This window comes from Ovis aries, chromosome 1 (assembly GCF_016772045.2).
Source record: "Ovis aries strain OAR_USU_Benz2616 breed Rambouillet chromosome 1, ARS-UI_Ramb_v3.0, whole genome shotgun sequence".
In the NCBI taxonomy this organism is placed as follows: Eukaryota; Metazoa; Chordata; class Mammalia; order Artiodactyla; family Bovidae; genus Ovis; species Ovis aries.
This window is the reverse complement of record NC_056054.1, coordinates 105,423,827-105,435,586: the sequence shown is the minus strand read 5'-3', so window position 1 is coordinate 105,435,586 and position 11,760 is coordinate 105,423,827. Positions and strand designations below refer to the sequence as shown.

At 55.9% G+C, this 11,760-nt stretch overlaps 2 protein-coding genes across 5 annotated transcripts; both read left to right on the top strand.

Moving 5' to 3' along the window:
- The first annotated feature begins 51 nt into the window (after nucleotides 1-51).
- SCAMP3 (secretory carrier membrane protein 3) lies at nucleotides 52-4,369 on the top strand. Its single transcript, XM_004002585.5, has 9 exons — nucleotides 52-238; nucleotides 572-649; nucleotides 1,288-1,410; nucleotides 1,493-1,613; nucleotides 2,089-2,217; nucleotides 2,654-2,813; nucleotides 2,923-3,024; nucleotides 3,512-3,629; nucleotides 3,915-4,369. Exons 1-9 carry the CDS (start codon nucleotides 173-175, stop codon nucleotides 4,059-4,061), a joined length of 1,044 nt encoding a protein of 347 aa, XP_004002634.2. The 5' UTR covers nucleotides 52-172; the 3' UTR covers nucleotides 4,062-4,369.
- A 727-nt stretch (nucleotides 4,370-5,096) lies between these two features.
- Nucleotides 5,097-10,968, top strand: ENTREP3 (endosomal transmembrane epsin interactor 3). Of its 4 annotated transcripts, none has more exons than XM_027976094.3 (12): nucleotides 5,097-5,928; nucleotides 6,116-6,172; nucleotides 6,372-6,482; nucleotides 6,589-6,708; nucleotides 6,864-6,971; nucleotides 7,524-7,696; nucleotides 7,824-7,923; nucleotides 8,258-8,327; nucleotides 8,585-9,130; nucleotides 9,730-9,798; nucleotides 9,901-10,154; nucleotides 10,247-10,968. In XM_027976094.3, the coding sequence occupies exons 1-12, from the start codon at nucleotides 5,704-5,706 to the stop codon at nucleotides 10,418-10,420; spliced, it is 2,007 nt and encodes a 668-aa protein (XP_027831895.1). In that variant the 5' UTR covers nucleotides 5,097-5,703; the 3' UTR covers nucleotides 10,421-10,968. The 4 variants fall into 4 exon arrangements, with proteins under 4 accessions (XP_027831895.1, XP_027831892.1, XP_027831888.1 ...); XM_027976091.3 differs by having other exon boundaries at nucleotides 7,521-7,696; XM_027976087.3 differs by having other exon boundaries at nucleotides 6,038-6,172.
- The last annotated feature ends 792 nt before the right edge of the window (nucleotides 10,969-11,760 follow it).

The window sequence follows — 11,760 nt, the reverse complement described above, 5'->3', positions numbered from 1 at the left end:
CTGCTGCTGCGGGGATCCTTGTGACCCTTCCGGTCGGTACAGCCAATCCGTGCACAGGGAAGCGGGGCGGACCGAGAAGAGCGGAGCGGAGGGAGCTCTGAGAGCCGCTGCCGCCGCCACTGCCACGGCAGGGGCGTGGAGGGCAGGGGCGGCCCAAGCCGAAGTTGCAAACATGGCTCAAAGCAGAGACGGTGGAAACCCCTTCGCCGAGCCCGGCGAGCTTGACAACCCCTTTCAGGTGACTTGCGCCGACCTCTTTTAGGCTGCTGGGGTGGTTTCTCGGTTCTAGAGGGTCGGGCTAACTTGTATTCCTGTTCGTGACATTTGATCCGAGGAAGGGCCGCCACGTGGGTGTGACGACGACTCCAAACCAGTGAGCATCCTTGGGGGGCGGGCCTTGCCCCTAAAGGCGCTGGTACTGGTAGTGTGGGTGAAAGGTTGGGGGCAGATGTATTGGCCAACAGCCTGGCCCCAACCTGCAGTTCTTGGAGCCACAGCAATTGAAAAGAGGCCCCTATGAGTTCCCGCAGAGGCACCAGGTGCCAACTGAGCCGCAGCTCTCTGCCCACAGGACCCAGCTGTGATCCAGCATCGACCCAGCACGCACTATGCTACTCTTGACGTCTACAACCCTTTTGAGACCCGGGAGGTGAGATTCTGGAGAGCACAGGAAGGCTGGGAAGGGTAGGGTATGCCAACAAGCCCACTGTGTTGAGGTCCAGGGGACTTTTCTGCACGCAAAACAAGAAAGAAGCACCGTGATCTTGGTTCCCTGGAAGAGGCCAGTCTACCATGGGATGCCTAACCCATCTAAAGACATCAAGGCCAGAGATCTGTCAGTTTGAGCTCTAAATGTCAGGCTTGGGATTACCTGGATTCTATCAGGGCCTGATGAAGACCCTGTCTGGGAAGGCTTTTTTAAAAATGAAAAGGGATGGGCTTGGTTGGAGTTGAGAAAACAAAGTATGCTTAGGTACACAATTAGAAAGCAAGGGATGAAGAAGACTAGACCTGGTTGTCTCACTGAAATATAAAAATGTAAGAGTTTAAGGAGGTTGATTTGGTAGATGAATGCTTTGACTCTTGGCTAAGGAACTTGATGTGAGGGTAGCTGCAAGTTGTTAGAGAGTTCTATGATATAAACACAGTGACTCGCTTTCTAATAACTGGGGGGAGGGGCTGCCACTTTAGGTAATAAGTTTTAGGTCTAAAAGTATTCAAGTAGACTCTAGCCTCCTGTGTTATGGGGGACTAGATGATGCTTAAGGTCTTTTCCAAACTCAACAGCCACCACCAAGCTATGAGCCTCCTGCCCCTGTTCCAGTAGCTCCACCCTCAGCTCCACCCTTGCAGTCCTCAAGAAAACTCAGCCCCACAGAACCCAAGAACTATGGCTCCTACAGCACCCAGGTAGGGGGGTGTAAACAGGGGTAGGGGGAGGGGGCATCCCTGTGGTTCAGGACTCAAATCTCCGTTTGCTCTAACTGGGCAGGCTTCGACTGCAGCAGCCACAGCTGAGCTGCTAAAGAAACAGGAGGAGCTCAACCGAAAGGCAGAGGAGCTGGACCGAAGGGAGCGGGAACTCCAGCATGCTGCCCTGGGCAGCGCAGCTAGTAAGTAGATCCTTGATAGGGTTGCGGAGGGCATCTGACAGCTTTGAAGTCTCAAAAAAGGAGCTCAGAGCATGGCCACTGGAACCAGATTGCAGAGTTTGAATTTGGGTGCAGTGGCTTATTAAGGATGAGCTCTTAGGCAAGTTACTTAATCTTGAGTGCCTCAGTTTCCTTACTTGTAAAATGAGAATAACATTTGTATCTGTTTAACAGGATTGTTGTGAGGCTAAACAAAGTTATATAGATAACTATATAGTTGTAGAGATGCCCACATCCTGGGTATAGTGGTTAGAAGTTATAAGCCATAGTAAACAAAAGTCATAACAAACACTACTAATATGGTGTTTACTATTTGCCCTTGTCTTCTTGAACTCTCAAATTGGAAATAGAGAATCCAGGGGTAAAAGGAAGGGGGAGTGATTTGTTGGTCTCTGTTTCACTTGTGGGGCCTTCCTGCTCTATTTGTGCCTTACAGCTCGACAGAACAATTGGCCTCCTCTACCTTCTTTTTGCCCAGTTCAGCCCTGCTTTTTCCAGGACATCTCCATGGAGATCCCCCAAGAATTTCAGAAAACAGTATCCACCATGTACTACCTCTGGATGTGTGAGTAGTTAGAAACCTTTTTGAAGGAAAAGTATAGGTAGTAAGTTGTACATCATTTCTTTTCTTGGAGCTCACTTGCCCAGAACTAGATACTTTGAATGAAGTGTCATTGAAGGCTCATTTCTCTGGCATTTTCCAGATTACTCCTTTTACAGTGCTCAGAACTTATTCTCCAGTCTTCTAGCAAATGTACGTTCTTGTGCTCTCCCCCTTCTCCTTGTCCATATGCATAAATGTATTCTGGATCCTTTTAAAAGTCTTTGCAAACCGGATGACACACGGTTGAGGTTTGCTGGTTGTCTCCCCTGTTGAGGATCCTGTGAAGGTGGAAGCTGCCTTCCTTTCCTTACTCTGCCGCATTCGGTGAGGGTTGTGGGGTGGGCTTCTCGGGAAAGGAGCTCTCACAGACCCATCATCCTGTTCCTCCGACCCTTAGGCAGTACTCTGGCTCTCCTCTTGAATTTTCTTGCCTGCCTGGCCAGCTTCTGTGTGGAGACCAGCAATGGCTCAGGCTTTGGGCTCTCTATCCTCTGGATCCTCCTCTTCACTCCGTGCTCCTTCGTCTGCTGGTATCGCCCCATGTACAAGGCTTTCCGGTAAGAAGGGGCAGTGGGCATGATGGCAGGGAAGGGACTTGGAGGGGCCCCTTTCTGCTCCTACAGCCCTGATTCTTTGCCCACACTTCCGATTTTTTTCTCTTTGCAGGAGTGACAGTTCCTTCAATTTCTTCGTTTTCTTCTTCATTTTCTTCGTCCAGGATGTTCTGTTTGTCCTCCAGGCCATTGGGATCCCAGGTTGGGGGTTCAGGTCTGTGAGACTGTCATTTACACTCACCCCTTCCTCCCACTCCTTTTGATCAAGTCAGCATTGGATACTGGAGTTGTTCAGAAAAAGGAACTGTGGTTTTAATCCTTGGGAGATACTGATTTAATAGGGTTATAGGACACCCTCCATGATACAGAGCTCAGACAGTACTGTCAACAGAGAGATTAAGGGAAAGCTGGTTGGACATGCTTAGTCTGAGGAGGCTTCCTGGAGGAGGCATGTGTAATGTTGAAGAGGAAGCATCCTCAACAGAAAGGTCTGTTTGGAGTGAGGATGTCTGGAAGAGCTTGGAGAGCTAGGATGGTTCAGAAGCTGAGGTTAAGCTAGTTTGGGACTGCAGTGCACGGCAAGTTGCCAGGCCCACAGGAAAACGGCCCCTGGTTCGAAGACAGGACGAGTGGAGAAGCTGGAAACACTGGGACCGAGCTGTGAGCAGTTCTCACTTCTGTGGATTTTCTCCTCTTTGCAGTGGCTGGATCTCTGCCCTGGTGGTGCTGAAGGTCAACACGGCTGTAGCTGTACTCATGCTGCTGGTTGCCCTGTTCTTCACTGGCATCGCTGTGCTGGGAATTGTGATGCTGAAGCGGGTGAGGGGCTGTAGGTGGGGCCTGGAGAGTGATATCATGTGTCCCTGGGGACTTGACTGGAACATTCAGGAGCAACTGGGGAGGGCCAGGCAGATGGAAGGATTCTCAGCTAATGGACCTGAGCAGAGGGGGGCAGTTGTAGGGTTATGTGTGCGTGTGTGCTGGTCGGGAGCCAAGAAGGAAAAGCTAGAGCTACAGGCTGCTGAGTGGTCGTGATGGTATTAGATTGGAGTGGGATTAACAGTGGCTGGAACATGCTGTAAAGTCTGTGTCTTCTACTTGCAGATCCACTCTTTGTATCGCCGCACAGGTGCCAGCTTTCAGAAGGCCCAGCAAGAGTTTGCAGCTGGTGTTTTCTCCAACCCTGCGGTGCGAACCGCAGCTGCCAATGCAGCCGCTGGGGCTGCAGAAAATGCCTTCCGGGCCCCGTGACCCCTAACTGGGATGCCCTGGCCCTTCCACTTGAGGGAGGCGACTAGCCCCCATCCCTGAGGTCTCTGGGACTTTTGAGACATCACTGTTTGATGTCTCCACTATAGTACCCCCAATGATACAGCCATGACTGCTGAACCTGACTTAAGGGTGTGGGGAGCCCAGCGTGACCCAGTCACTGCTTCCCTCTCACCCCTCCATCAGGCCACACTGCTGCCACAACTACACACCCGACCCGCTTCCCTCTGCTGTGCCAAGGCTGTTGCTTCGGTTATTTAAATAAAAGGAAAATGGAACTGGAACACAAATCCCCGTTTCTGGAATTTTAATGGGAACTAGGTCTTATAGACTTGGGCACGACCGAGCGACTTCACTTTCACTTTTCACTTTCATGCATTGGAGAAGGAAAGGGCAACCCACTCCAGTACTCTTGCCCGGAGAATCCCAGGGACAGAGGAGCCTAGTGGGCTGCTGTCTATGGGGTCGCACAGAGTTGGACACGACTGAAGCGACTTAGCAGCAGCAGGTCTTGCAGAAGATAAAGTGGAAGCGACTGGAGTGGAAGCTGAATTGTGGACTCTGGAGGGAAGGTCGGACCTGGCCTTAGTGTAAACGGAGAGCTGTGGCGGCGGGACAGCAGAGCCCACTGGCTGGCTCAGGAAGTGGGAGGGAAGTCCCCGGTTGGGCGTGGAATCGCGGAGCTGCCAGTGAACTCAGCTCTCCACCCCGCTCCTTTAATGACTTTCTCCTTTAAGATAGAGCCGCTACCTCTTCTGGGAACGCAGCGGCCTAGGGGCATGAGAGGCTGGGCGGGGCCCAAGTAGGCGCCGAAAGGTTTAGCTCGGGCCCTGCGGGGCCGGAGCTCCTCGCCAAACCAGAGGGGGCGGCCAGCTCGCCCGGCCGTCCGCCCCATCCCTTCCCGTCCCTCCCCCTTCCTCTCCCACCCCCTCTCTCCCACGGTCTCCGACTGGGACTACAACTCCCGGGGTGCAGCGCGCTGGCCCTCGTACCACGCCCCTCCTCCCGCACCATCTCATCCCCCATCCCCCGTCTCCAGTCCCGGACCTGCTGCAGCCTGAGCTAGGGGAGCAAGAGCGTGGTGGGGAGGGGAGTGGGGCTGGCGACCCTGGAGACGGCGGCGCCGCAGCCTCTCCCCACCAGGCGGCCTCGGATCCAACTGGACACTCTGAAGGCACACCGACCGCGCCTCTAGAGTCACCCCACGCCGACCCGAACCTCTTCTCTAGACTTCTTTTCCATCCTTCTCGCCTTTTACCCTTCCCACCCTTCCCGGTTCTGGAACGCCTCCCTCTCTTCACTCCCGGACCGGCCCTTTTCCGCGCCCTTCTTCCCTAGGGAGATGCGATGAGCCGGTGCCCCCGCGTTCTCAGCGCCGTAACGGTTACGGTGCCCGTCCAGTACCCGTGGTGGGGAGGGAGCACTCCGCGGCCCCTCCGTGAGGCCTCCCCCTTGGACTCCCCCCCAGCTGGAGTCCCTGGGCCATGCCTCAGGGGACCCAGCCAGGGGGTGGGCTCTAGAGGGAGGGGGGTGGAGAGGAGGAAGGACGGGGCCTTGGGCGCCTCTGAGATGCTCCCAAGCGCCAGGGGGTGCCGAGCAAGGCTCAGGCAACCGGGCGGCAGGCATGATGCCCTCGCCTAGCGATTCCAGCCGCTCGCTGACTAGCCGGCCCAGCACCCGGGGCCTTACACACCTCCGCCTCCACCGACCCTGGCTACAGGCCCTGCTCACGCTGGGGCTGGGTCAGGTGTTCCTGGGCATCCTGGTGGTCACCTTCAGCATGGTGGCCTCCTCCATCACCACCACCGAGAGCGTCAAGAGATCCTGCCCGTCTTGGGCTGGGTTCTCGGTGAGTTGGGTGCACAGTTGTTGGGTGGGGGAGGCTCCTTGGGCCCCACCCCTCAACACCAGCTGCCAGTCCAAATCCTGGCCTCTCCTGGTCCTCTTACTCCTTACAGAGCTGGGTACACCCTGTGGTGCGGGGCTCACCCAGGTGCTTCCCCTTCATGCTGAGCCTGTGCCCGCTTTATCCCCAGCTGGCATTTTCCGGGGTTGTTGGCATCGTGTCATGGAAGCGGCCATTCACTCTAGTGGTAGGTGCCAGGGTCTGATGCCCACTGGGAGGCAGGTGCCTGGCACCTGAGGGGATGCCCATTTATGCCCCCAAGAAGGGAACTGACTTTTCTACTCATGTTGACCAGGCATGAATGCCTGTGCACGAGGGTGGCTCCATTTGCAGTAGAGGGTATTTTGGGGGTCTCAGCCCTGAGTCTATGCCCTCTTTTTTCCCAGATCTCCTTCTTCTCCTTGCTTTCGGTGCTCTGTGTCATGCTCAGCATGGCCGGCTCTGTTCTCTCCTGTAAAAATGCTCAGCTGGCCCGAGACTTCCAAGAATGCAACTTGGTGAGATCTGAGGAGGGCGAGCCTGAGTGCACTAGTTGGGGGAGGCGTGTGGAACAGCTCGGCTTGTCCGGGTTCAGGCTGCCTCACTCTCTCCACTCCCACTCAGGATGGAAAGGTCTGTGTGTGCTGCCCCTCTGCTCGTCTTCTCAGGCCCTGTCCAGAGTCGGGGCAGGAGCTGAAAATTGCCCCTAACTCCACCTGTGATGAAGCCCGAGGGGTCCTCAAGGTGAGCATGCACCCCCATCTCCACCATTCCTTTCCCTCCCACCGTCTTCCTGGCTCACACTCTTGTGTCTCCTCCTGAGTCCTCACAGGCCCTGAATATGTGGGACTTACTGCGCCCTAGGCTGCTCTCACATTCCTCTCTCTCGCCTTCCCCAGAACTTACTCTTCAGCGTCTGCGGGCTCACCGTCTGTGCCGCCGTAATCTGTACCCTCTCTGCCATTGTCTGCTGCATCCAGATCTTCTCCCTGGACCTTGTGCACACGGTGAGTGGGAAGCTGGGGTCAAAGCCACGAAGGTAGGCTGGGGGCAGGGGTGTGTGTGCTGGGACTGGTCTTGGGGGGAGGGAATGGCTGCAGCGCTGGCTTTTGAGCACCAGGGGCTGTGGCTCACCTAATAGGCATGTTGACTGTAGGAATATTTAAGAGGGAGGGTGAGGAGGGGAATCACTGGGAGTAACAGAAGTGTGTGATGTCAGCCCCAGGGCATTGGAGAATGGGACTAAAAGTTGGGCGGAGTCCAGAAGGTCTTAGATGCGAGCAGGGATAACGGGCTGATGTTCTGGTGGGGACAGAACAGAGAGTGATTCTGGGTGCAGAAGAGTCCATAAAGAGGAGGAATTTCTAGATGGGCAGGGTAAGAGGTGAAGGTCCTCAGCTGGGGCAGTTAGAAGAGGAACTTGTTCTGGAAAAGGAAGGGGCCAGAACTGAGCTTCTTGGAGGGGGCGGGGTCAGAAAATGTAGAGGAGAGAGGAATGTGGGAATCAAGGAGCTGTATTCCCAGGATCCAAGCGCGCTGACCTGCTTGCTCCCCAGCAGTTGGCCCCTGAACGCTCAGTCTCAGGCCCTCTGGGGCCTCTGGGCTGTACCTCCTCGCCCCCAGACCCTCTCCTGCACACCATGCTGGACCTGGAGGAATTTGTACCACCTGTGCCCCCGCCACCGTACTACCCCCCAGAGTATACCTGCAGCTCGGAAACAGATGCGCAGAGGTGAGGCCAGGCAGAGTCCTATTGGGGGAACTAAGGAAGGAGACTGGGGCTGGGACCAGATTGGTGGGGAGGGATCTTTTCAGAATAGTTCTTTTCCAGGCTTTGACCCTTTCCCTCCTTCTGCCAGCATCACCTACAATGGCTCCATGGACAGCCCAGTGCCCTTGTACCCTACTGATTGCCCCCCTTCTTATGAGGCCGTCATGGGGCTACGAGGAGACAGTCAGGTGAGAGCAGGGCTTGGTGCAGGCTGGGGACTCTTAAGACAGAGCCTGAAAATCTGAGTGACCTGCTGGTACTGGATAAAGATAATACTAGTTCTCATGATCTAAAGCACTAGCACATCCACTGTCTCTTTGACCTGCCTGAGAAGGTAGTGAGGCGGGTGGGGTAAGAACTATTATTTCCATTTAACAGACGTGGAAACTGAGGCCCACATAAAGTGACTCGGACAAAGTGACAGAGCGGGACTGGAATCTAGGTCTCCTGAGCTCTGTCAAGCCTCTGGGGTGGCCGTATCGGTGTGCAGGGCTGGATGCTTGACCCTTGTGTCTTCTGCAGGCCACTCTGTTTGATCCTCAGCTGCATGATGGTGCCTGCATCTGCGAGCGAGTGGCCTCCATTGTAGACGGTGAGCAGAAAGTGGGGAGGGTGGACAAAGACTGGGACGCCTGGGAGAGTGGAGCTGGTGGGGGGCAGGGCAGGGATTAGACTGAGTTGGTGGGTGCGTGACAAGCGAGAGCTGGGTTTTCTTGGAAAACTGGACTTAGTGGTCTCCTCTGAGATAGGCTGGAGGCAGGCTGGCCCCCAGGGGGCTTGTCCTGAGGAAAGAGGCACTGCCTAGCCCTGGCCAAGCTGATGCTACCCAGCCGCCCCTACTGCCCACAGTGTCCATGGACAGCGGGTCTCTGGTGCTGTCAGCCATCGGCGACCTCCCGGGGGGCTCCAGCCCATCGGAGGACTCGTGCCTGCTGGAGTTGCAGGGCTCCGTGCGCTCCGTTGACTACGTGCTCTTCCGCTCTATTCAGCGCAGCCGCGCCGGCTACTGCCTCAGCCTGGACTGCGGCCTTCGGGGCCCCTTCGAGGACAGCCCCCTTCCCCGGCGGCCCCCAAGGGCAGCCCGCTCCTATTCCTGCTCTGCCCCCGAAGCCCCACCCCCACTGGGTGCCCCCACAGCGGCCCGCAGCTGCCACCGCCTGGAGGGCTGGCCGCCTTGGGTGGGACCCTGCTTCCCCGAGCTGAGGCGGCGGGTCCCCCGGGGAGGCAGCCGGCCAGCTGCGGCCCCTTCCCCCCGAGCCCCAGCTCGCCGCTTCAGCGATAGCTCAGGTTCCCTCACCCCGCCGGGGCACCGGCCTCCTCACCCGGCTCCCCCGCCACCGCTGCTGCTGCCACGGTCCCACAGTGACCCAGGCATCACCACCTCCAGCAACACTGGTGAGCCCCCACAAGGTTCAGGAGAGGGTAGGCACTGGGAGTGAGAGGGCCAATGATGCCCGCTGGGATTTGGGACATTACTGGGGTTTCTGAGGAGGCAGAAATTCTGATTCGCACCTGCATCAGACACTTACATCACCTGTGAAAAACACACCTGTCAGTAGCTTAGTGGTTAAAAAAAGAGGATTTGGTTGTTGGAATCCAGTCTCACAGGCCCCAGGTTGGGTTAGTTACCTACTCTTTCCAAGCCTTGGTTTCTAACCTGTAAAATGGGTATAATAACAATACCTCACTGTACATACTGTGGCGTTACTGAGAAGAGATGCAGGTCAAATGCTTCCGCCCTGGCACAGAACAGGCTTGTCATTACCATTATGTGCCAGGGACTGGGGAGGATACAGCAGAGAGTGATGGCGCCTTAGTCCCTAATTTGGTGGATCGTTCCATCTAGTTGCTGGCAGACATGGGCAGCGACAGTGCCCCCTTGGTTGGGAGTGGGCTGTAGGAGCTGGGCTTGTGTTCTCAGGAGGGCGGTGAGATAGGTGGGGGTGTCTACAGCACACCCCCAACTCAGTCTGTTTCTCTCCCCTCCTCTTCAGCTGAATTCAGGGACCTTTATACCAAAGTGCTTGAGGAAGAAGCTGCTTCCGTTTCCTCTGCAGATACAGGTTAGGCACACTGTTGGTTCCCCGGGGGCGGGGGATAGGGCAGTGCTGCCTGGCCTTTTCTGCACCTCCCATTCCACCCACTCTCCCTCTCTCTCCCCCCAGGGCTCTGCTCTGAAGCCTGCCTCTTCCGTCTAGCCCATTGCCCTTCCCCCAAGTTGCTCCGTGCCCGCTCAGCAGAGAAGCGGCGCCCTGTGCCCACCTTCCAGAAGGTCCCCCTGCCCTCGGGCCCTGCACCAGCCCACTCCCTGGGGGACCTGAAGGGCAGCTGGCCAGGCCGGGGCCTGGTCACCCGTTTCCTCCAGATGTCCAGGAAGGCCCCAGATTCTAATGGGAATGGAGCCCATGGGCATAAACAGGTAGAGTCGGGGGAGCCGAGGAAGACACCCAGGAAAGCCTGGAGCTTCGAGTTAGGGGCCATACTGATGCTCTCTCCTGTGGCCCCATCTAGGTGCCCCGGAGCCCCTGGGGCCGGCCAGGCCGAGAGAGCCTCCACCTTCGCAGCTGCGGCGACCTAAGCTCCGGCTCCTCCCTGAGGCGTCTCCTGTCCGGCCGCAGGCTGGAGCGTGCTACCCGTCCCCACAGCCTCAGCCTCAATGGGGGCAGCCGGGAGACTGGGCTCTGACCCAGGCATCCCCCAACACTGAACAGATCCAGATGAATGCAGGGGCCACAGCAGCCCCCAGCACCCTCTTGCACTGGCTGACACACACAGAAACCTGCTGAACAGTCCCAGAAGTATTCGTTTCCCTCCTACCTCTAGGGGCTCCTGCTGCTTGCCTCCGCCGTCTGGCCTGGGAGAGCTCCTGTCCTGTGCTGCACGGGTGTTCAGGCTCTGGGGGGACATGCCTGTGCTTCCGGTGCTGGAGGAGGAAAATAAAGTCCAGTTCCCCTGGCGTGACAGTAACTCTGATTCACCAGGGGTTGTGGCCAGGGCACAGGCATGTCCCAGATGTTTAAACATAGGGGGATGTATGCCTGTGCGATGGGGTGGTGGGGTATGAAGGGTCAGAAAAATCAGGCTGGCCTCTCAGCTCTACCACCTCTAACTGCATGACCTTGGGCAAGTTATTTAACCTCAACTGCCTGATCCATAGAACATTGTGAGGACGAAAGTTTGTAAAGCTCTTAACACACTAAGTAAGCCTTCAATAAATTTCAGTTTTTCCCTTCTCTTCTGGATCATTCTTTATCACCGTTGAGATTTGTACTAGCATCTCTCTTAGTTACGAAAACTCTGAAGACACTGATATCTATTTCCAGCTACCACACAGTATCTCTGCCCCTTTTCATAGCCAAACATTTTTTCTCTTCCTTCCTTCTACTCAAACATCCATTCTCTCCTCACCCATTCCCATCAGGCTCCTTCCCCTCCCTTTCCCCAGACACTGCTCTTGAAACAAATTTTTCAGTAACCATAAGAAGTATCAGACCCAGTGGCCGTTTCTCTGCTTGCATGCATTTCACTTCACCTCTCAGAAGCATTTAACCCACGTAATCAGCATCTTTTCTCTTGAATTTTCCCCTTTCTTGTCTTTAAAGACATCACGTTGTTGTTTAGTTGCTAAGCTGTGTTTGACTCTTTTGAGACCCCCATGGACTGTAGCCCACCAGGCTCCTCTGTCCATGGGACTTCACAGGCAAGAATACTGGAGTGGGTTGCCATTTCCTTCTCCAGGGGATCTTCCCAAACCAGGGATGGAACCTGAGTCTCCTGCACTGGCAGGCAGATGCTTTCCCACTGAGCCGCCAGGGAAGCCCAGAGACGTCATAGTCTTCTATATTTCCTCCTACTTTGCTGTCCTGGTATCACTTGTCAGCAGTCACACCTCTGCCTGGCTGATTAACACTGGAGAGCCCCAGGGCTCTCCCCTTGGCCCTCTTTTTCCTACCTCCAGTTTGTCTGTAGGTAGCCCGGCAAGACCCATGGCTTTCACTGCCATCTATGTGCTCGTGGATAATTCT